This window comes from Littorina saxatilis, linkage group LG5 (assembly GCF_037325665.1).
Source record: "Littorina saxatilis isolate snail1 linkage group LG5, US_GU_Lsax_2.0, whole genome shotgun sequence".
Taxonomy (NCBI): domain Eukaryota; kingdom Metazoa; phylum Mollusca; class Gastropoda; order Littorinimorpha; family Littorinidae; genus Littorina; species Littorina saxatilis.
The window spans coordinates 44,340,267-44,365,697 of NC_090249.1; the positions used below are offsets into that span (position 1 = coordinate 44,340,267).

At 41.7% G+C, this 25,431-nt stretch overlaps 1 protein-coding gene across 2 annotated transcripts in view; it reads right to left on the reverse strand.

Annotated features, from left to right (window-relative positions):
- LOC138967229 (uncharacterized) overlaps positions 1-21,457 on the reverse strand; it is a 36,341-nt gene extending 14,884 nt beyond the window's left edge. The window contains exons 1-2 of one of the 2 annotated variants that reach the window (XM_070339750.1): positions 19,515-21,457; positions 18,163-18,825 (exon numbers count right to left, since the gene is read on the reverse strand). In XM_070339750.1, coding sequence (XP_070195851.1) covers positions 18,163-18,825; positions 19,515-19,751 — 900 coding nt within the window. In that variant the 5' untranslated portion in view covers positions 19,752-21,457. Of the gene's footprint in view, positions 1-18,162; positions 18,826-19,502 lie in introns of both variants that reach the window. The other variant, XM_070339749.1, reaches the window with a different exon arrangement.
- Between the last annotated feature and the right edge of the window lie 3,974 nt (positions 21,458-25,431).

Sequence of the window (25,431 nt, forward strand, 5' to 3'; positions counted from 1 at the left end):
TGATTGTGCGATTGAGATTCAGACTTCAGCAATTTCTTGTGACAACTTCAGTGGGAGCCATCTTGATTAGGTTTTGGTGTAACCTCAGAGACTCATAAAAGAAGAATAACAACAATATCTGAGGTGTTACAGGTTATGGAGGCTTTTTCTGAACTGCTTGAAAAGAATTATTGATGTATATATTCGATTTTTTCGCAAGCAGTCCTAAAGTTCGTGAGGAAAAACTGCTAAACAATTGATGAATTCGGGACGTTACAGCTGCCGTCACGCTCTAAGCCAATTGTGAGACAGGACTTTTATGTGGAGATCAGTTTGTGTGTGTGAGTGAGTCGAGTGTGTGTGTGGTGGTGGTGGTATGTGTGTGTGCGTGTGTGTGTGCGTGCGTGTGTGATTTTAGAACTACTGTAGTACAAGAACAAGAAGATGAATTGAAACTGAATTGTATTGTATTGGTTTCCCTTTTTTCTATGTTTAAATTAGTCATATCATCTCTGCTGCCGAGAAGAAATCATGCATTCAACTACTTCAGGAGTTCAAGATCCATCGTTGAGGAGCAGACATTGATTTATATCACCCCGGCTTTAGAGCTAAATCCTACGAGAAAGGCCTCTGATTGGTGAAAACGCGAGTCAAAAAGTTAAACCGAAAGGCCAAACAATTTCACTGCTTGATCTCAAGTCTGGTTGACTTAGTCTGCAAGGCTTGATTTAATGTGGACGGATATTGTGTTTGGAAACTAAGGACATTTATAATTATGGTTTTGTCTTCTTTGGGAGTAGAATCACACACACTTGAAATTAAGTTTATTGTGGGGGGGGGGGGGGGACGCGTTTGAGAACGTTTGTTCATGGAGAGGGAGATAGGGGAGGAGCGAGCCAGCAAGAGAGAGAGAGAGAGAGAGAGAGAGAGAGAGAGAGAGAGAGCGCGCGAGCGAGCGAGAAAGAGAAAGAGAGAGGAGAGAGAGAGAGAGAGAGAGAGAGAGAGAGAGAGAGAGAGAGAGAGAGAGACATAAATAAACGCGTTTGACAACGTTTGTTCATGGAGAGGGAGATAGGGGAGGAGCGAGCCAGCAAGAGAGAGAGAGAGAGAGAGAGAGAGAGAGAGAGAGAGAGAGATTGAGAGACAGAGACAGAGACAGAGACAGAGAGACAGAGAGAGAGAGAGAGAGGGGGAGAGAGAGAGAGAGAGAGAGATAGACATAAATATGCAGACAGACAGACAGACAGACAGGCAGACAGACAGAGACACAGACAGCAAAACAGAGAGAGGACCAACCAACCAAACAACAAAACAATGACATCAGCACAGATTATCACATTTACGAAAAACCCTATATGCACCCCCACCCTCCGCCCCCACCCACCTCTCCGCCTCCTTCCCCTGTATTGTGCTACTCCGCAAAACATCGTTACAATCCCATGTCCTTTTGATGACACTTGCGCTAATCTGATGAATCGCGCTCTGTCACGGGAAGGAAGTATCAACTGAGGTCAGCTTCCTTCCGTCACTACCAAAGCAACCGACGCTAGTTATTTATTCACGCTCTGTCCTACTTTTCTTTCTTATGGGCAGAATATACCTGCGCAGTTTCAGCGGCACAGACGACGCACGGCCTATTATTTATGCCGCGATAGGAATTATGACGGGAACTTGGCCCGTTTTCCTTTCATGCAACGTGTAGCGGGCTGGGATAATCTGCAGTGCGTCGTCGGTCCTGCTGAAGTTACATATGTGAGCGGAGCCCCTTATATTATTACCCTCGTCGCGTGTGTTATTGCTTTGGTGAGATTGATACGAGGGGTAGTTTACAAAGATTACTGGACAGACAGAACCAGAGACTTTGGCCTCTGCAGTTTCTGGCACTACAAGGAAGTCTCGCTTTTTATATTTAGTCAAGTTTTGACTAAATATTTTAACATCGAGGGGGAATCGAAACGAGGGTCGTGGTGTATGTGCGTGCGTGTGTGCGTGCGTGTGTGTGTGTGTGTGTGTGTGTAGAGCGATTCAGACTAAACTACTGGACCGATCTTTATGAAATTTGACATGAGAGTTCCTGGGTATGAAATCCCCGAACGTTTTTTTCATTTTTTTGATAAATGTCTTTGATGACGTCATATCCGGCTTTTCGTGAAAGTTGAGGCGGCACTGTCACGCCCTCATTTTTCAACCAAATTGGTTCAAAGTTTGGTCAAGTAATCTTCGACGAAGCCCGGGGTTCGGTATTGCATTTCAGCTTGGTGGCTTAAAAATTAATTAATGTCTTTGGTCATTAAAAATCGGAAAATTGTAAAAAAAAATAAAAATTTATAAAACGATCCAAATTTACGTTTATCTTATTCTCCATCATTTGCTGATTCCAAAAACATATAAATATGTTATATTCGGATTAAAAACAAGCTCTGAAAATTAAATATATAAAAATTATTATCAAAATTAAATTGTCCAAATCAATTTAAAAACACTTTCATCTTATTCCTTGTCGGTTCCTGATTCCAAAAACATATAGATATGATATGTTTGGATTAAAAACACGCTCAGAAAGTTAAAACAAAGAGAGGTACTGAAAAGCGTGCTATCCTTCTTAGCGCAACTATTACCCCGCTCTTCTTGTCAATTTCACTGCCTTTGCCATGAGCGGTGGCCTGACGATGCTACGAGTAAAATGGCATTGCGTTCAGTTTCATTCTGTGAGTTCGACAGCTACTTGACTAAATATTGTATTTTCGCCTTACGCGACTTGTTATTTATTCACGCTCTGTTCTACTTGTCTTTCCGACATTACTCTCGCCGCGTGCGTTATTGTTTGATAGAGTTGATACGAGGGGTAGTTTGAAAGTTTTAAGGATGACTCAAATAAATACCGTAAGAACGCCAAGCACACACTAATACATTCCCGCATTAATGACGCTCACGTCATTCATGTTGTCAAACCAACGCGTACGAGGGTCAATTTGAATTTTTTCCAAAATAAACATAACTCATACTAAAGAGTCCGGCATAGTGTAGGCAACATTTTGCACAGGGTACCTTTGTCCTACTTCTCTTTTAGATACAGCCCAACCTGTTATGTATTACTTGTCCTGGAATTGAAAAGGACTGATGAAAACAAGAAAGCGAAGAGGGACAAGAAGTACAATCACATAAAGTATTAGAAAAAGTAGGAATATAATATAGAACAAGTCGCGTAAGGCGAAAATACAACATTTAGTCAAGCTCAGTCGAACTCACAGAATGAAACTGAACGCAAAGCATTTTTTCCGCAAGACCGTACACTCGTAGCATCGTCTGTCCACCGCTCGTGGCAAAGGCAGTGAAATAGCTCAGGATATAGCGGGGATATAGCTCAGTTGGTAGCGCGCTGGATTTGTATTCAGTTGGCCGCTGTCAGCGTGAGTTCGATCCCAGGTTCGGCGGAAATTTATTTCAGAGTCAACTTTGTGTGCAGACTCTCTTCGGTGTCCGAACCCTCCCCCCGTGTACACTACATTGGGTGTGCACGTTAAAGATCCCACGATTGACAAAAGGGTCTTTCCTGGCAAAAATTGCTTAGGCACAGTTAATAATTGTCTACCTATACCCGTGTGACTTGGAATAAGGCCGTGAAAGGTAAATATGCGCCGAAATGGCTGCAATCTACTGGCCGTATAAAATTTCATCTCACACGGCATCACTGCAGAGCGCCTAGAACTGTACCCACGGAATATGCGCGATATAAGCGTCATTGATTGATTGATTGATTGAATTAACAATACAGAAAAGCGCGGTAGCGGTTGTGCTGAGGAGGATAGCCCGCTTTTCTATATCTCTATTCTTTTTAACTCTCTGAACGTGATTTTTAATCCAAACATATCATATCTAAATGTTTTTGGAAGCATGAACGGACAAGGAAATAGATGAAATTATTTTTAAATCGATTTCAGAAATTTAATTTTAATCATATTTTTTTATATTTTTAATTTTCAGAGCTTGTTTTTAATCCGAATATAACATAATTATATGTTTTTGGAATCATTAAATGATGAAGAATACGATAAACGTAATTTTGGATCGTTTTATAAAAACATAATTTTAATTACAATTTTCAAATTTTTAATGATCAAAGTTATTAATTAAATTTTAAGCCTCCATTCTGAAATGCAATACCAAAGTTCGGCCTTCGTCGAAGATTGTTTTGCCAAAATTTCAATCAATTTTATTGAACAAGAGGCGAAGCCTTCAAGGCTCACGTAAGAAATCGACAAACAGTAACACAAACTCAATCACTCCGTCACACATACACACACACACACACACACACACAGTAAGCATTGGTGACACTGTGCAAGAAAGAGAGACACTAGATCTAGATCTGTTTGTCTGCATGTAGCCTACTTACAGACACGACTGCCAAATAGTCTCGGCCCGCTCAAAATAACAATGACCGAGACATTCCTTCGCGTGACGTCTAACCCTCTTACGCCATAATGTGACGTCTTCAAATGACGAAATGTTAAAGTTTCTACCACAGACATACACACGCACGCACGCACGCACATACGCACATACGCACATACGCACGCACGCACAGACAGACAAAGTTACGATCGCATAGGCTACACTTCGTGAGCCAAAAATGAGGGTGTGACAGTGCCGCCTCAACTTTTACAAAAATCCGGATATGACGTCATTAAAGACATTTATCCAAAAAAATAAAAAAAACACGTCCGGGGATATCATACCCGGGAACTCTCATGTCAAATTTCATAAAGATCGGTCCAGTAGTTTAGTCTGAATCGCTCTACACACACACACAGACACACACACACACACACATACACCACGACCCTCGTCTCGATTCCCCCCTCTATGTTAAAACTAAATGTAACAAGTCGCGTAAGGCGAAAATACAACATTTAGTCAAGTAGCTGTCGAACTCACAGAATGAAACTGAACGCAATGCAACGCAGCAAGACCGTACACCCGCAGCATCGTCAGTCCACCGCTCATGGCAAAGGCAGTGAAATTGACAAGAAGAGCGGGGTAGTAGTTGCGCTTAGAAGGATAGCACGCTTTTCTGTACCTCTCTTCGTTTTAATTTTCTGAGCGTGTTTTTAATCCAAACATATCATATCTATATGTTTTTAGAATCAGGAACCGACAAGAAATAAGATGAAAGTGTTTTTAAATTGATTTGGACAATTTAATTTTGATAATAATTTTTTTGTTTTAATTTTCAGAGCTTGTTTTTAATACAAATATAACATATGTATATGTTTTTGGAATCAGACAATGATGTACAATAAGATGAACGTAAAGTTAAATCGTTTTATAATATTTTAATTTTTTTTACAATTTTCAGATTTTTAATGACCAAAGTCATTAATTAATTTTTAAGCCACCAAGCTGAAATGCAATACCGAAGTCCGGGCTTCGTCGGAGATTACTTGACCAAACTTTCAACCAATTTGGTTGAAAAATGAGAGCTTGACAGTGCCGCCTCAACATTCACAAACAGCCGGATATGACGTCATCAAAGACATTTATCAAAAAAATGAAAAAAACGTCGGAGGATATCATACCCAGGAACTCTCATGTCCAATTTCATAAAGATCGGTCCAGTAGTTTAGTCTGAATCGCTCTACACACACAGACAGACAGACACACACACAAAACTTGACTAAATGTAAAAAGAACAATAACTCTCTCTCTCTCTCTCTCTCTCTCTCTCTCTCTCTCTCTCTCTCTCTCTCTCTCTCTCTCTCTCTCTGTATTTAATTGTCAATTGTTTTGTGTTTTTTGTACCATTGTTGCTATGGTTTTCGTTGCCGTTGTTGTTGTTTTCATTGGCTTAAATCTCCCCCGAAATCGGCGTATGGCTGCCTGAATGGCGGGGTAAAAAACGGTCATACACGTAAAAATCCACTCGTGCTAAAAACATGAGTGAACGTGGGAGTCTAAGCCCATGAACGAAGAAGAAGAAGAAGAAGAAGAATTGGCTTAAATATCATGCATTTACAAGATCCGCCACATTACTCGTTTGTTTATAAATAAGAGCACATTTATAAGTTTATCTTGTTGTGCTCCTTTATTATAACATTCAATTATGGCATTGTATCTATGCAACAGAATATAAAAACCTGTTTAAACCAACAACAAGAAGAAGTTTAATACTTGTTAAATCTTCCCACAGAAATCAGAGCAAAATAAAATTAAAATAAAGCGCACTGACAGAGAATAAATCCACCTGCAAGAAAAGGAACCCCTGCAGAAGAAAACTCGAATCCGAGCCTTCCGAAGAAGAAAAACTTGTTTACGACATTCAAACCAGACCGACAATTTCTAATATCAAGTTGACAATAAAGTGACGGGCGCAGTGGCGTGGTGGTAAGACGTCGGCCTCCTAATCGGGAGGTCGCGAGTTCGAATCCCGGTCACTGCCGCCTGGTGGGGAGTGGAGATTTGTCCGATCTCCCAGGTCAACTTATGTGCAGACCTGCTAGTGACTTAACCCCCATCATGTGTACACACTAGCACAAGACCAAGTGCGCACGGAAAAGATCCTGTTATCTATGTCGGAGTTCGGTGGGTTATGCAAAAACGAAAATACCCAGCATGCCTACCCAACGAAAGCGGAGTGAAGCTGACTATGCTCTCAGAGTATAGTGTGGGGAACCCAAATGGGCAAACGAGCTCACACGTAACCAGACAATTCTGGAACGCTGAAGAAGAAGAAGACAATAAAGTATTTATATATCGTGTCCCAAAATACCGTTATCATCAGGGCAGTGGAAGAACAAGGATTGCGTGCAGTATATGAGGTTGCTAAAAATTGATGGCAACTGTTCTCGGGATTTCCTGCCCGGATATTACGCCGAGCAAATCAATATATTTTTTCTTTCTAACATTTGTTGTAAAAAGCTTGTGTCTATGGCACATAAATGAGAAAAACGACAAACAAATAACACAAATAAAAACACACACACAAAAGCAACAACAAACAAAACAAAACAAAACAAAACAAGTCGCGTAAGGCGAAATTACTACATTTAGTCAAGCTGTGGAACTCACAGAATGAAATTGAACGTAGTCCGCCGCTAGTGCAAAAGGCAGTGAAAGTGACGAGCCTGTTTGGCGCGGTAGCGGTTGCGCTGTGCTTCATAGCACGCTTTACTGTACCTCTCTTCGTTTTAACTTTCTAAGCGTGTTTTTAATCCAAACATATCATATCTATATGTTTTTGGAATCAGGAACCGACAAGGAATTAGATGAAAGTGTTTTTAAATTGATTTCGAAAATCTAATTTTGATCATAATTTTTAATGTTTTTAATTTTCAGAGCTTGTTTTTAATCCAAATATAACATACTTATATGTTTTTGGAATCAGAAAATAATGAAAAAAAAGATGAACGTAATTTTGGATCGTTTTATAAACAATTGTTGTTTTTTTTACAATTTTGAGATTTTTAATGACCAAAGTCATCAATTAAATTTTAAGCCACCAAGCTGAAATGCAATACCGAAGTCCGGCCTTCGTCGAAGATTGCTTGGCCAAAATTTCAATCAATTTGATTGAAAAATGAGGGTGTGACAGTGCCGCCTCAACTTTTACAAAATGCCGGATATGACGTCATCAAAGACATTTATAAAAAAAATGAAAAAAAACCATCCGGGGATATCATACCCAGGAACTCTCATGTCAAATTTCATAAAGATCGGTTCAGTAGTTTACTCTGAATCGCTCTACACACACACACGCACACACACACACACACACATACACACATACACCATGACCCTCATCTCGATTCCCCCTCTCTGTTAAAACATTTAGTCAAAACTTGACTAAATGTAACAAAAACGAACAGTGAACAACCTATGTTAGTCGGTGTACTAAGAACCTGTAAGTAAAAACCGCTGCCGTCAATCAAACACCCTCAGGGTGTTATGTCACAGGATTACTGTCATTACCCCAGCTGTGTTAAGCACCAATAGAAAGGAGGGGGCAGTAATCCTGTGACATAACACCCCTGGGGGTGGTGATTAGTACCGAACAACAGGCACATGAAATAACATTACAAAATATGAGCTCAATAAAAACCGTTTAAACACAATCCCTCTTTACCACTACTTAAACACAGGCACCTTAACCTATAACCTTCTATCAAATAGGGCTGCGCATTTTTGGGGGCTGCGGAGGGGTGAGGCATGCCTATCTATATTACTGGTGCCTAGTCCCGGTAATTCATCACAATATCATCATGAACGTCTTAAAGCTAAAAGCTCTTTTTTGGCAAGTAAGCTTACTTTAATACCGCTCGGCAGTGTATTTTGCCCATTTTGCACAAGTACACAGTTGTGATTGCTGATGACGTCGTGGCTTATATGACGACATACATGATCTTATACTTGTACATGATCCTTTTCATGTTACCTTATAAGAGGAATGTGCAAATGTTTGCCCATTTTCTAAACTCAGCTGACCGCCCACATATGTAGGCTACAAACTTTTGAGACAACCCTCGTATATGTGTGTTTTTCTTCTTTGTCCCGTTACAGAACGGGGAAACCTTCATGTCCAACACTTCGAAAACGTGGTTCACTCATTGAACTTTAAAGATATTAGTGTACCTTGCTTGTGGTCTGATAAAATTAGGTCATTCTGACAGGGCCATTTTGTTCAGACACTTTACTTTCTTCCCGTGTCGGAGAAAACGTGTTAGTAAGGCGATCCCTGCTGCTTTAGTTTGGAGTCTGGGACCCTATTCCACAGTACAATGAGTTGAGCAAAATTCAGCCCATGGTGGTCGTGTTTAAGTTAACGTTATCTAGGTAAACAAATTGATTGAACAAAACATCAATCCCCATCCAAGCCCCTCCCCCCTCCCCCCTCCCCCCCCCTCCCCATTCCTCCCCGAACATCAAAGCTCTTTTGGAGAAGACAAGAAAATGATAATTTCGGAAAAATGTATAGACAAAATGATATGGTCTTGTTTGTAAAAATCACAAGACTCTAATTCAAAAGATCAACTTATTTTTTCGGCACATTTTCCGCAATGGTCTCACAATTTTTGGCAATTTTTCCGAAGTTTCGGGCACTCCTTGGTATCCGCAGTCCTCCCACCGTGCAAGAAAAACAGTGAATATTTCGGCGATTTGAAAGAAGTTTCGCCGTTTTGCCCACTGCCAAGGCGAAAGGACATCTCTGTATTCACACGAGCAACAGTGCAGTATGTGACATTTCTGCCCTCAGTACGAGTGCTGTTCAAGTGAGAATGACGTGACCCAATAAGTTGCATGAAAAAATAGCATTTGACATTCACTTCCTAGCTGAAAAGTGGAGTGCCCTTTTGGCGTGTGATGTAGTGGCAGAGAGGTCTAGGTATGGTTTGCCGTAACTGAAATCCTTTTAGGCCAAGAAAAATAGAACAACATTGTTTGTCCGACCGATCCTACTTTTTTCGTCCTGACCCAAGGACTTCTTCTAACAATTTAAAATAAGAAAAGTAACCAAAAAATCAATTAAAGTGACAAAACTCGATTTTGCACAGTTTACAATAAAAGCTGGTCTTCTCCGGTATCCAGGTAACATAGTTGCGCGCACGATTTCCGGCCAATAGAAAGCCACATGCGCCTGTGTACATACACAAAAACTTCAATAAAAAAATCATTTTAAAATGGAACACACCTACCAACCCTTATTCTTTTGCTATTTTAATCGGAAACGAACTTGTTTGTGCCTTAAAGGCACAGTAAGCCTCCCGTAAACCATCACAGATACTGTCAGGCTTTTGCACACAGTACAAACACCCTTCCATTTGAACGCTCACCAAACGGGAACATCCTAGGTGCCCCACGTAAAGAGCGAGCAATTTTCAAAGAATTAATTTTGCGGATTGTCTCAGAGACAATCGGACCCTGAGACAATCCGACCGTGGTGCGTTTTGGCGCTAGACCTAACTTTTAAAATCTAAATAATACATTGACAGCTTGTTATACAAACATTCTTAAATCATAAAAGAACTCTTTTTTCATCAAGACAAGATCAGTACAATTCGAAGTTTTGAAAGTTTGAAAAAAGAAAAGCCCGGAAGCAGGGTCACGCAAGGTCGTGGTTCTCGTAGCAGACGACGGTTTATGCCTATCGCCAGTTCCTCTGAACAGTCAAAAGCCTCGCTAGAGTTCTTGTGAACCACAGCCGTTTGTTTCGTGCATAGTCAGAGGTACATAATAACGTGCTATCGCAGATAAGCTCACATCGAGTCGCATTCAAATTACTAACTGACGACTACATTGTGAAAAAGGGAAACTGGATCACACGGGTTCACGATGGCTCAGGGGTAAGATAAACCAAGCAAAAATAAATTCTTTGAAAATTGCTCGCTCTTTACGGAGGGCACCTAGGATGTTCTCAAGCGGTGAGTGTTTAAATGAAAGGGTGTTTGTACTGTGTGTAAACGCCTGACCGTACTGTGATGGTTTACGGGAGGCTTACTGTGCCTTTAAGTGGAGTTCACTTTTGAGTGGATTTAGTGGCAGACGGGCATTGACTTAGTTTTCTACAACTGAAAGCTTTTTTCCTCCCTTCTGTGGGAATAAGTTTTTCAAGTTTTCAGTTTTGCAACTGGAATAGATTGCTTATAACTGCAGTAATGGATTTTTTTTCTCTCAAGAAACACGTATACACTTACTTATCTTCTTACGGTCCATATATATCTATATATATATATAGCCTACTTATAACGCAAATTCATAAAATGTAGGAAGTGGTCCTTTTTGCCATTCAGAGTCTTTCTGTCTATTTTAATGTGCATTCTGGCGACTTCTTTACGAAATAACTGCTTGTGTGATCTACCCCCTTCAAGAGAAGCAGGTTAGTGTATGGCCATCGGTTCTTACCTCAAGAAATGAGTTCGTGTGTTCTTACTTCAGGAGAAGCAGTAAAGTCAATGGGTTCTAACATGTATGAAATTGTAAGCATTGATCAATACTTTTAATCCCCCTCTCCTTCCTGCTACATACTCACCCATCCGCGAAGAATCACAAACAAAACACACACACACACGCACACACACACACACACACACACACACACACACACACACACACACACACACACACACACACACACACACACACACTCACACAACCAACAAGCGAAAAAAACTTTAAAAAATCAAAATATAGTACAAGAAAGGTAAGCATGTTCTCGTTGGATTAGAAAGGTTAAAGATCAGTATGTTCTCGTTGAGACAGAAAGATGAATGAGGTATGCCGCTCTCACACCTTCAGGCGAGGTGACAACTGATTTCCTTTTCCTTTGCATTTGACTGCAGATTGTACGTGTTAGAGTGTAACGGCTTGCGAATCTATCAAACAAGTGCGTACAGAGCAAAAAATAAATCAGACCCCCGAAATTACCCGAGGCTGTTCTGACACAGTTTTGAGTGTGACAGAGAAAATAAATAGATTGAGTGCAGTTGTTCTGTTGGAAGGCTTGGCACTGTATGGTTTATTATTCTTGATGCATATTTCATGTGCGTGTGTGAGGTAGTGTGTGTTTAATGTGTGTGTTTGTGTGTGTAGGTGCGTTCTATATAGGCACACATAGACATGCATATTCAGAGACAAAGACACAGATCAAAACACACACCCACACACCTACACACACACACACACACACAAGACAGAGAGACAAACAGACAGGCGCACAATTACTCTCTCTCTCACAGTCTCTCTCTCTCTCTCACAGTCTCTCTCTCTCGGTTTCTGTGTCTCTCTGTATCTCTGTCTCTCTCTGTTGTCTTTCTGTCTGTCTGTCTGTCTGCCTGTCTGTCTGTCTGTCTGTCTGTCTGTCTTTCTGTCTGTCTGTCTGTCTGCCTGTCTGTCTGTCTGTCTGTCTGTCTGTCTGTCGGTCTCTGTCTCTCTCTCTTTATCTCTCTCCAACACATTCACACTCTCGTGCGTGCTTGGAATTGTGTTTAGCTCCAACATAAACAACTTCCTATTAATTTAGCTTACACAATGTGTACTTCAAAATGTATACACTTGTAAAAACAGACAACATCAAGAGCATCACTCAATTATTCTGAATCTTAGGCCAAAAAAAAAATAGTCTGTTTACGGTAACCCGACCGACCCTATTTTTTTCGCGCGACCCTAGACTTATTTTTGGCATTTGGGAAAGAAAAAAAAAAAAAGAAGAAAAAAAAAATAACGTAAAAATATGGTTTTTTGAAAAAAAAATGAAAAAAAAAATCCCGACCTACCGACCCTATTTTTTTGGCCTATGTTACCGTAAACAGACCTTTTTTGTTTTTGGCCTTATCTATGTTATTTCGAACCAGCATGCTGATTGCTCTGTTACACCAACGCAGATGTTACCAGTATTCACAAAAACACCCAAAACAAATAGAAAGGCTTCATTTTGGGGTGTGAATGTTATAAGTTCTGTTAATCTATAGTTTTTTCATTCATAAGCTGGTGTATTTGACAGGGTGTTAAATAAAAGACGACCTGCCACGCACAAACAGTTTATGAAAGGTTGTTTTTCCGTCAGTGTTTGTGTAAGTCCTAATTCGTGTTTTCATGTTGCAGTGGCTAGAGTTGAAATGTTCAGCTTCATTATACCTGTGATATGACCGCTATATTTTACCTTATCTTGCCACTTTGGGGTATTACTCTAGCTCTCCTCGTGTGTGTGTGTGTGTGTGTGTGTGTGTGTGTGTGTGTGTGTGTGTGTGTGTGTGTGTGTGTGTGCGTGCGTGTGTGTGTGTGTGTGAGCATGCGTGCGTGACTGAGTGCGTGCGTGTGTGTGTGAGCGTGCATGCGTGCGTGTGTGTGTGTATGTATGCGTGCATGCGTGTGTATGTGTGCGTGCGTGAGTATGTGTGTGTGTGTGTGTGTGTGTTTAGATCTGTCTGCCTGGCTATCTATCTTTTTCTGTCTGTCTGTCTGTCTTGCGCACTGTCGGTTGTTCAGTATTTGTCCTGATCTCGGTCTATTTTTCTCTCTACCCCCTCCCCGTTTTCTATCTAAACTGCTTTTCTTTTTTTTCTGCACGCCTTTGTGTCTGCCTGTCATATTTTTACACCCCCGGTATAGGGGTGTGTATAGGTTTCACTCGATGTGTTTGTTTGTTTGTTTGTTTGTTTGTTTGTTTGTTTGTTTGTTTGTTTGTTTGTTTGTTTGTTTGTTTGTTTGTTTGTTTGTGTTCGCATATAGATCTCAAGAATGAACGGACCGATCGTCACCAAACTTGGTGAACAGGTTCTATACATTCCTGAGACGGTCCTTACAAAAATTGGGACCAGTCAAACACACGGTTAGGGAGTTATTGGTGGATTAAGATTAAGAGTGACATATTAATGGTCAAAGGGAAATAACCATTCTCACTGCCACCAACCTCGACGTACCCTTTACGCGAATAAACATTCTGACTTCTGACTTCTGACTTCTGACTTCTGACTTCTGACTTCTGACTTCTGACTTCAGACTTCAGACTTCAGACTTCAGACTTCAGACTTCAGACTTCTGACTTCTGACTTCTGACTTCTGACTTCTGACTTCTGACTTCTGACTTCTGACTTCTGACTTCTGACTTCTGACTTCTGACTTCTGACTTCAGACTTCAGACTTCAGACTTCAGACTTCTGACTTCTGACTTCTGACTTCTGACTTCTGACTTCAGACTTCAGACTTCTGACTTCTGACTTCTGACTTCTGACTTTCTGACTTTCTGACTTTCTGACTTTCTGACTTGTGACTTGTGACTTGTGACTTGTGACTTGTGACTTCTGACTTCTGACTTCAGGCTTCTGACTTCTGACTGTCTCTCTGTCTCTCTGTGTCTGTCTCTGTCTCTGTCTCTGTCTCTTCTCTCTCTCTCTCTCTCTCTCTCTCTCTCTCTCCGCATGTAATAAAGTTCTGAGTTCTCTGACGGGGGTGTTTTTCCTACCTCGGAGGAATTTCTTGTTTTTCCTAGTTTTTCTTGTATTTTTGAAAGTGTTGACATGTTTCTCATGTATTAATTTTATTTATTCATTTTTCTCAGTTTTCTAAAATTCCGAGAAAACTGTGTTTCTCTTGTGATTACGTTGTGTCATCATTTTGCGTTTTGCTATCGTTTTTCAGGCGTACGTCTGTCAAGCCTTATTCCCCGCTGGTCTGTTCCGCTTTTTTCTTGCTGATCTCACACCTTATTACATGTTTTTCTCCTTTTTCAAAAATCTGGTTCACGCAGTTTCCCTGTCTTATTATTTTCCTGTTTTCTGTTGAAATTTGTTGAATTAGAGAAAAACCGGTTGTCAAACTTTAGTAAGAGAGAGAGAGAGAGAGAGAGAGAGAGAGAGAGAGAGAGAGAGAGAGAGAGAGAGAGAGAGAGAGAGAGAGAGAGAGAGAGAGAGAGAGTGGTGGTAAACGTGTGCGTGTGTACTTGTGCGTGTGTTTGTGCGATTGTGTGTGTGTGTGTGTGTGTATGCGTGTGTGTGTGTGTATGTGGGTGTGTGCGTGGGGGGGGAGGTGTTTGTGTGTGTGAGTGTGCGTGTGAGTGTGCGTGTGAGTGTGCGTGTGAGTGTGCGTGTGTGTGCGTGTGAGTGTGCGTGTGAGTGTGCGTGTGTGTGTTTCACTTTGTTTTGCATTGAAATCAGAAATTGTTTTTAGTCATGCATAATATCCGTTTTTGTGTTAAAGGTGGTCGTCTACATTTTTGCTTTTTTTCAATAATCTTATGGTTAGATTTCGCTAAAAAGTTATGTCAGATGATGAATGAACCATGGGGAAAAAAGTTATAGAAAAAAAATATATGTAAAAAAAGATTTTATTTTTGGGTAGCGTGACTCACGCTTCCAATATTTTGTTTTCTGTTTGCTGAGAACATGTGCTTTGCCTAAAAATACTGACCAATCAAATTCATGTCACTATGCTTATAGCCACGCCCAAACAAGTGCAGCAACAGTTTGACACTGGAGCGCTGTCCACGCATTTTTTTAAACGCACGAAATGCACGGGATTTGAGAGGGGTTTTGCGCTTGGCATTTTCCAAATAAGGATATCCTACTATGAGTACCACGCTGGAATACTACAATGAATTTTCAAACGGCAACACTGGCTTCGTCTTTCCTGATCGAAAGGGGGTGTATTGTTGATATTTGTAGATAATAGACTCTGCATTTTAATGGTCAAATGGCGATTTCGGTATAAAAATGTAGACAAGGACCTTTAAGACTATCGCTTGACCGCGCATCGCAAGACGATTCATGTGCTGCATCGCTGTGGTTTATTAGAATACAGGTTGGACGGAACTTGTCAGGTAGGGAAAAGTCATATCAAGAACAATTTATCTTCATTTTCCAGTCACTGCACTGTCTGCCCAGATATTGTCAGCGCACAGTTTCTTGGCTTTTTATATTAAAGGAACTCGTGGAGTGATGTTGTGTATGACCAGATATTCAGCACACACACACACACACACACACGCACACAAGCACGCACGCACGCACGCATAAACACACACACACACACATACGCACTCACACGCACGCATGCACACACGCATGCACACACGCACGTATACTCACACACACATACACACACACACACACACACACACACACACACACACACACATACACATATACGACTTGTTATTATAATAGAAACCTAATTATCTACATCACGATGACATTCCACTATTCTAAGGTCATACATGCACAAGGTTTTCATTGCAAGTTCGTGCCATGCGCGTCGCTTCCATGGTTAAATTTCTTGAGTATGTGCTCTAGCTCTCCCCACAGGACGTCTACTGACACATACAGAAAACTGTGGCACAAACAAGCAAACACGGAACTGTTTGTGTAATTTCCGGAAAAAGAGTGACTGAAGTGTTCGCACAGATGAAGTTTGCCACAGCGGGGTGACCCATTTCTACTGCCTAACGCCAGATGAACGGAGGATTAACTCAGCATGACAGGGATAAACACTACTTTCTAAACGAGATTTAGATAGCAATTCCACAATGGAAAACAATGTCATTGTGCCACCGAAATGAAATTCAACCTTTTTAAAGAAAGTAGAGCTGCCTTGGATACTGTTGTGGAAACTAGGAGAACAAGAAATTCCTCCGAGGTAGGAAAAACACCCCCGTCAAAGGGAAATAACCTTCTCAGTTGGTGGCAGTGACTGAGTGAGAATGGTTATTTCCCTTTGACCATTAAGATGTCCCTTTATAAGTCCTTGTATAATTTTAATCCACCAATAACTCCCTAACCGTGTGTTTGACTGGTCCCAATTTTTGTAAGGACCGTCTCAGGAATATATAGAACCTGTTCACCAAGTTTGGTGACGATCGGTCCGTTCATTCTTGAGATCTATATGCGAACACAAACACACAAACAAACAAACAAACAAACACATCGACCGAAACCTATACACACCCCTATACCGGGGGTGTAATAACCTAACTCCCATCACTCCCCATCAAACACTCCAACACCCCGCTCCCCACTTCCTCTTTGAAAAGAAAAAGGCGACATCAGACATTGCGAACACAGAGAAGGTTAATTGGTAACCCCGATTCGGCAGGGATGGCCACATCCACGACCCGGTCGCCAGGGGCGAGTACAACATCCGCCGGGCTTATCGGAACCGTCTGACAGCTCGCCCGGCTGGCTAGTGATAATTCTGCTCAAATGCAGAGCAACGTTTGGTTTGACTATTTTCATTTTTAAAAGCCAAATAAACACTGCACATGCAGAAAGTCCTGTCGTCTCCAAAAATGTCGCCATGCTCTAGTGACACGAGAACGAGGCTCCCATCTCAGACGCGCTTTTGACGTTTCTTCTTCTCTTCTTCTGCGTTCATGGGCTTAGACTCCCACGTTCACTCATGTTTTTAGCACGAGTGAATTTTTACGTGTATGGCCGTTTTTACCCCGCCATGCAGGCAGCATACGCCGATTTCGGGGGAGGCATGCTGAGTATTTACGTGTTTCTATAAGTATAACCCACCGAACTCTGACATGGATTACAGGATCTTTTCCGTGCGCACTTGGTCTTGTGCTTGCGTGTACACACGAAGGGGGTTAAATCACTAGCAGGTCTGCACAGGTTCGACGTTTTATTCAAGCCGTTTCTACTTTCACTACCGATTCCAAACTCGCATTTTCTATTATCAGGTGAATAGAAATCTTGAACAGACTGAACAGAAGATATTGGCCATTGCAACTTGCGTCAGTGAAAACCGGAAAAAAAAGTCCGACAAGACGCCAGCTGATCGCGGTCTAGTTGTCGATCGTACGTATCACCGCTATTTAGTGTGTATAAATATAAATCTGACAATCAACTATTGTTTCAATGTTTGTGTGTTTATCGGGCTTGTAGAATTTCTGGCGGGCTAGTGACTTTCTTGGAGTTACTCGCCATGGCGGCGAGTTAAATTTTTGAGATTTGACCATCCCTGCCGATGTTCACACCGACATTAATTACAACTGCATGTATGTTCATGTTTCTTTTCTTCGTTTTACATCGACAGTACCAGATGTTGAAGAAACATGAAGGAACGTTTACAGGTTAGATAATTACCAACATCTTTTGCACCCTTGATTTTTCTGTCACCGTTACTTCTCGCTGTAATTATCTTGGTGAGAATTGTCCCCTGCATATATGTGCGACGTTGACTGAACAATTGACTGCCTTATGTTTGTTTGTTTGTTTGTTTGTTTGTTGTGTCTGTCTTCGTATGTGTATTTGTTTGTTTCTTTTTGGCGTTTGCCAGTTTGCTTGTTTGTTTGTTTGTTTATTCGTTCGTTCGTTTGTTTGTCTGTGTATGCGTTGAATTAAGTGACGTGACAAGAAGAAGAAAATGCAGAGTGGTAGACGTCACTGACACTTCTTATAGTAGGTCCACGACGACGACGAAGAGAAAGAAAGAAAGAAAGAAAGAAAGGGAGAAAAAAAGGGAGAAAGAAAGAAAGAAAAAAAGAAAGAAAGAAGGAAAGTCAGAGACAGACAGAAAGAAAGACAAGAAGAAAAAGAAGAAGAAGAAGAAGAAGAAGAAGAAGAAGAAGAAGAAGAAGAAGAAGAAGAAGAAGAAGAAGAAGAAGAAGAAGAAGAAACAACAACGAGGTCGCTACAACCACCACCAACACCGCCAACAACAACAACACACACTGAACAACACACTCCTTACATTGATAGGAAGCCAGAGGCAGCTGAAGACCACAGTGATGGCCAACAGGAACCACACCATCTGGGTCTCCATCTCCAGGTGCAGAGCCGACGACCTTGACCTCGGCTTGACCTGCAGAGCGAACTCCGCAGACGGCGAAGAGTGCATCTGATGCCGCAGCCGCCTCATCTTCAGCAGCGTCCACACCACAGCCCCGTTGCAGCCGATGATGAAAGCGATGAAGACGATGTTGAGCCCGGAGAACACCAGAGCGTAGATCATGTCCGTCAGGCTTTCGCGGTGGTAGTTGAGGTAGCACCAAGACCCCGGGAACTGAAGCTCGTAGCTCCCGAAGCCCATGAAAGGCCACGTGCAGAAGAAGACGGTGAAGAGGATGGAGCCCACGATGATGCCCTTGACCACGCGAGGCGTGAAGGCGCGCTGGTAGAAGTAGGAGAACCGGAGAGCCAGGAGCCTCTCCAGAGACATGGAGCACACCATCAGAGGCGTGATGATGGAGAAGAACACCATGGCGAAGCCGTGGTACACGCAGAGGGGTCGGCCCCCCACCCACTTGAGGTTGTTGGCGTAGACGATGATGGCGATGACGCCTGTGGCGGACTGACCCACGAGGTCGATGAAAGCCATGGCCATCAGGAGAGGGAAGAACGCCGTGCGACGAGCCTTGGGTAGAGGAACAGAAGAGTGTGACTTTGTTGAGGAGTGTCTTGTTTCGAACCTGCGTTTATGTGTGTGTGTGAGTGGGGGGGTAGTGTGTGTGTGTGTGTGTGTGTGTGTGTGTGTGTGTGCGCGTGTGTGCGCGCGCGCGCGCGTGTGTGTGTGTGTCTCTGCTTTTGCCCCTCCCTCTCTAAACTTCTGTTTACCCCTGGCCACGGTTTCTATTCTGTGTTTGCTCTTTCTTTCCTGAACCGCCGTTTTATTTGTACTTCTACATCTTCCCACTAGCTTAAACTCAAGGCAAGGCATCGAAGGCAAAGTAGACGAAATAATTAGCACACACACAAAATTAGAATGAAAACTCTGGAAAGCGATGGGACAGAAGATTTTGTATCAGCAGGCATATAGTTGGAGAACACACACACACACACATATACACACACACATATACACACACACATGCACACACACACACACACACACACACACACACACACGCGCGCGCACACACACACATATACACACACACACACACACACACTTACGCACACACACACACACACATTACCCTGTCCTCTTCCACCCAACACCCTCTCCGCTCCATTCTCAAAATCGCCCCCCTACCGCAACACTACCACCACAACAACAAAACAAAAAACCAGCCAAAAATCCTCAAAACCCACCAACAACTGTACCTGTTTGTTCGCGGTGAAGAGAACAAGCAGGGCCAGGAGATTGCCCAAGATTCCTGCCGACATCATCAGAATGGGAGTGGACAGACTGATGCCCAGAGCTTTGCGGTCACACGCCCCTCCGCTCCCCTCCCCCGTCACATTACTGCAGACACTGGCCAGAAGATCAGCCTCCATCGAGTTGTTGGAGAAGTCCTCGGTCAAGACTAACTGATCAGTTTTAGTTAGAGATGATGCCATTGATGCTGGTGTATTGATGGTGGTGGCCTTGGTTTTGGCTTTGCACTGTAAGGCGTGGTGAGTGGATTACTTTTCCTGTTGTTGTTGTTGTTGTTGTTGTTGTTGTTGTTGTTGTTGTTGTTGTTGTTGTTGTTGTTTTTGTTGTTGTTTTTGCTCCGTCAAACGCGTGCTTGAAATTGTCTTCGTTTTGCTTTTGCTAGTATGGATTGAATTTGAGGAGTTCTTGGTCGCTGCGAAGAGAGGTTAAGCAACACAAAAACTTTTACAACATGTGGACGTATCCAGTTTGTAGTTGAATCGATGTCGTCGTTCTTGTTGAAAAGAATGAGAAGTTGAATTTCTCACTCGCTGAATCCCTTGTTGCTGACGATTGTGACAATTGTTGTACTCCTCAGAGTTTGTTATCTGCATGCAACCAATCAACAACTCTTCCTGTAGTGAACGTAATTTACTGTTCCTGGTGGTGTTACGTTGCGTAGGTTACGCTCGCATTCCATTCAAATCACTCCACATTGATATTTTCAGAAAATGTACACACACCGTCAGTTTATCCCACAGAAAAATGATGAAAATAGTGTTTACAAGTCGAGTTGTTTATACTTTTAACACACTCCCAACAGAACGATTTTCTTTTATAAAGACCAAGTAAAATATCACAATGCTGGTATTCAAAATTTGCGAACGAATTCGTCAAAACAGCCGAGGAAATTTCTAAGCAATAAAAGACCGCGTCCTGTTAGAAATACCTTCAGTATTTGTACGGATTAAATGTCCAGTGAGATTATCGTCAACTACTCTACGAAGCAGAAAAAAAGAAAGGTCCTACATGTTGTAAGGTCCGTCCACGTTGCACAACAAAACCTCGAGTGGACATGTCAATAATTGAGAAGACCTCATTCTCTCGGGTACAAAAGGACTGAAGTTCAACACTCTACCTTTGAAGAGATAATCAGCGGCACTGGTTTCCGTTCAATGGACATTCCATTAGCGCTGGTCACAAACTGTCCATCACACTGGTCAATGATTAAAGAGTGTACGCTCCACAGGGAACGATCCGCACTGCGGTCAGTCGGTACCCGCGGTCAGTGGACGTACAATGAAATTGCTAGTTCTGGACACAAGTACACACACGCTAGACGTCGTCCAATTTGTAGAATTCGAAAGCAGTGGTCACACAATCTCTGCAGGAAGCAAATGAATAAGTTTAAGCGAAGCACAAATCACTTGCACCAGTGTTACTCTCGGTCACCTTCTTCTTCTTCTTCGTTCATGGGCTGAAACTCCCACGTTCACTAATGATTTTGCACGAGTGGATTTTAACGTGTTTTTGACCCCGCCCTTCAAGGCAGTATACGCCGATTTCGGGGGAAGCCCGTCTCTTTGGTCACCAAATGTCGAGGGAGACACGCAGAAGTTTTTCACTCAGATGTTTATTCACTGAAACAAGTCTCTATCCCGAAGGTAAAGCGTTGAAGAGAAGAGATCCACAACAAAATGTGGGCTTAGAGTACGTCGTTCAGGTGATTTTCTATCAAGGACTAGAATAGTGGATTTCACAACAGCATTTATACTACTCAGACGTATGGAAAAAATTACTACCTCGTGTCACAGAGAACAGAGAAGTAACCTCTTTAGTTCTATCGCCTGAAAACCAAGCAATTGTCCAGATGTAGTAAGCACACAATTTTACTTTGTTTGTCGCACGGATGACACAGTTCAGTCACACTCGGCTGAGCTTTCCATTCAAGTTTTGCCCACAGGTAGGCCAGGCAATCTAAACTGGACAGGTAAATATTTACGTAGACAACGGTATACAAAGCATGCTGGTGCTTACAGTTCTACACCTGTCCCGAAAAATAACATTAGCTATTTCACAGCACGGTTTCTCGTTCACAACTTGCCCGAGGGCTGGTGGTGTATAAATCTCCACTGGTCAGGTAAATTGTAGCGGAACCCGTGATCTGAGAAGCATAGTGGTATCTAATCAGTCAGTCACTGTTGCTGTCTAGTCAACTGACGAAACCTAATCTAAGATACGGAGACACAGGGAGGCAAGTTAACCATTCACATTTTATCCACGGGTTAGTCAGTATACATCTCCCTTGGACAGGTAAATATGTGGGTTATATGTACCTACAGTGCACAATAGCGCCTTTAGTCCAAAGACTGTTCAGTTAACTGACTGGACCTGTTATTCCGCGACACAAAGACACAATGAGGCAATTGATCTACAGCATTCCTCGCAAAATCTGCCAAGGAGGAGTATTTTCATGCAAAACTCGACGGGTTTACATTTATTGTCACCAAAGGCAAACGAAACAGTTATGGCGACTACTGGTTTCACCCAAAACTTGACGAGATTACATTGAGATGAAAGTCAAAAGACAACACTAATGGTGACTACTTGCTTCACCCAAAACTTGACGGGGTTTTACTGACGTCAAAGTCAAATGATAAGAGTTATAGTGACTACTTGTTTCACCCAAAACTCGACGGGATTACACTGACGTCAAAGTCAAAGTGACAGTAAAAGCGACTACTCGTGTCACGGTAAACTCGACGGGATTACACTGACGTCAAAGTCCAAGTCACAGTAAAAGCGACTACTCGTTTCACGCTAAACTCGACGGGATTACACTGACGTCAAAGTCCAAGTCACAGTAAAAGCGACTACTCGTTTCACGCTAAACTCGACGGGATTACACTGACGTCAAAGTCAAAGTGACAGTAAAAGCGACTACTCGTTTCACGCTAAACTCGACGGGATTACACTGACGTCAAAGTCAACTGATAACAGCTAAAATCACGCCCCTGGAACGGCCAGTCAAGAGGGAGAAGGCTGCATTTATCCCTATGGTCACAAGTGGAACAGGAAACCACAACGGTCCGAGATTGTCCGCTCTTGAAAACACGGCCCGCGGGCAAGTGACCCTCATCAAATCATCGTGGTCCCGATGGTCAGCCGACGAAAGCCTTGTGTGCAAGCAATACGTGCTTATACACGGTCAGCAAACAGCTGTTGCCAGATTGGACCGCTGATGGCTGATGAATCATTAGTCACCGCCCATCATCAACGCTTTGTAACTACTGTCTTGGTTTCTCAGTGCGGATAATTGCTTCTGTGAACTGCTGTGTCCCTCCGAAGTCCAAAATGAATACGATAAAGTCAATTCAATTCTGTTGGCCCCTTTCTGACGTGGAATATATCACTACAATTGTTTCTGAGTTTCTGCTAATGCGATTTCACACATCAACTTTTGTCAAAGTATGTAATCACTGACATGTTTTTTTAGTATTGGTAGCTTATTTTACATAATTCAATGCTGAAGAAAATCTTGACGATTACGACAAATAAATTTGGTGTCAACTATCGTACATCTTCATCAACGTTTCTGATCACAACTTCAGTTTTTTCCTCTTCTGAAAACACTTTAATGGAGTTTTGTGTTGCGAGGGCTGGTGCTGAGGAAGAGAAAAAAAAACATCCATTATTTATATAATTATATAACAATTCCTTCTCTTTGAAACTGTCGAACACTGGCATCCTAGACCGCCATTACATCACAGAATCGTATTATACAAAGGTTAAAAGCTAATCACCATTTGTCTCAATTAGAACGGCTGTAAGATAGTTTCACACGATTATTCTTCTATTTTAGTTGGTCGATAAATAAAAGGCTGCATGATAGTCACGACTGGTGTTTAATTACACAATATTTTTAGGCTTTATAGTAGAAACAAAAGAGAAATGGCTTTGTTCTATATATAGAGACGAAATGGATTTTGAACAATACAAACGGGAGTGGTCGTTCACCGCAAGGTGCCAAACTACTTATTAGCGATATTGCCACCATTGATATCAACTAATAACCCATATCACCGGCGCAGACCTCTAGACAGGAAAGTTCCATCGTTTAAAACTGAATTATATAGAAACTCATTTCTCCCATCTACTACACAACTCTGGAATTCTTTACCAGACTATATAAAACTTAGTGATTCCCTAAGTGAATTTAAGCACTTTTTGTCAAAAAACGATTTGAGTCCGCCGTGTTATTTTTATTCTGGAGATCGCATGTCACAAATAATTCACTGTAAGCTCAGGTTATATATAAGTGATCTCAATAACGATCTAGTGAGACGTCACGTTGCTACAGATGCATCTTGTGACTGTGGATTCCCGTCCGAATCCGTACAACACTTCATATTCGATTGTCCAAATTATCGCGAAGCACGTCAAGAAACTATACATACCCTCCCTAATCACACAATTCACCTCCCCCACCTTTTAAACGGAGACAGACAGTATTCTTTAGATTTGAACAGGAAAATTTTTTCCACCGTACACTCGTTCATTGAACGTTCAGGCCGCTTTGGGTAAGTCAGAATAAATGCTCTACAAGCCGGACAACAACTTAAACTTCTGCACATCTCCTACCCATCCCTCTTCTTTTATTCATCTTCTTTCCCTCCTTCCTTCCTTTACTGTCTTTCTTTATAATCATTATGCAACGTTCATTACGTTATTAATAGATTTGGTTTATTGAGACACATTTTTCACCCGTTACCGCCTTATGTTGTAATGTCATGCAGGAACACCACTATAAGCTTCTAGCTTGTTGCTGTTTCTGTGAACTTTGTATACATGTCATGATTGTAACCTTTGTTAAAATAAACTTATGTTTAAACCAAACGGGAGTGGTGATAGATATAACAACAACAACAAAATAAGTCGCAAAATTAGTACATTTTGTTGATCCGTCGAACTCACAGAATTAAATTAACGCACTGCGTTTTTTTCCACCAAGAGAATAAAGCTTTATAATTTCCTCGAGACCATAAGCCAGGGAAGCTCTTTCACACAAAAAAAGTGCTGAAAGTGATATGCCAGTATAGCGCAGTGGCGCTTGCGCTTTAACAGAAAAGCACGCTTTTAACAAAAATTCTTTTTAACTTCCTGAGCTTGATTTTAAGCCAAACAAATTAAATATCTATAAATAGTATGCTTTGTGGATCAGCAAATGATAAAGAATAAAATGGAATCATTTTTGGTCGATTACTACAATTGTTATTTTTATTAGAATTTCCAGATGTTTAGTGACCGAACTCATTCATTAGTTTTAAGCTTCCGCGCCTCAACTTTCACTAAAAGCCGGAAATGACGTCATCAAATATATTAATCGAAAAAATGAAGAAAGAAAAAATATCCGGGGATATCATTTGGAAGAATGTGTGTGTAAAGTTTCATGACAATCTGCCCAGTAATTTTCTAAGAATCGCTCTATGCACACAAACACACACACACCACACCCTCTTCTCGATTCCCAGTCTATGTAGAAACATTTAGTCAAACTTGACTAAAATTAATGTAAAAAGACCACTGGCACTTTCCTAGCGATACGGTCGGTGCCACACAGTATAAACAGCCGTGGCGCGACAAGTTAATGATAATATTTTTGTAATGATCTGATAGCGCAATTATCGCCACAGTCACCCCAGGAAATTGCGCAATACCATACAATGTGTAGCTTGTAGCGGAACGCCAGTTGGCAACTCCAACAGGCAAGTAAAGTTCCTGGGACACTTGAGTCAAACCTACCTCAGCGTGAGCTAAATGCTCGCACTAAGCCCCACACTGGTCCTTTATATTTGGTTCCTTTTGACTCAATATTTGTCTTAT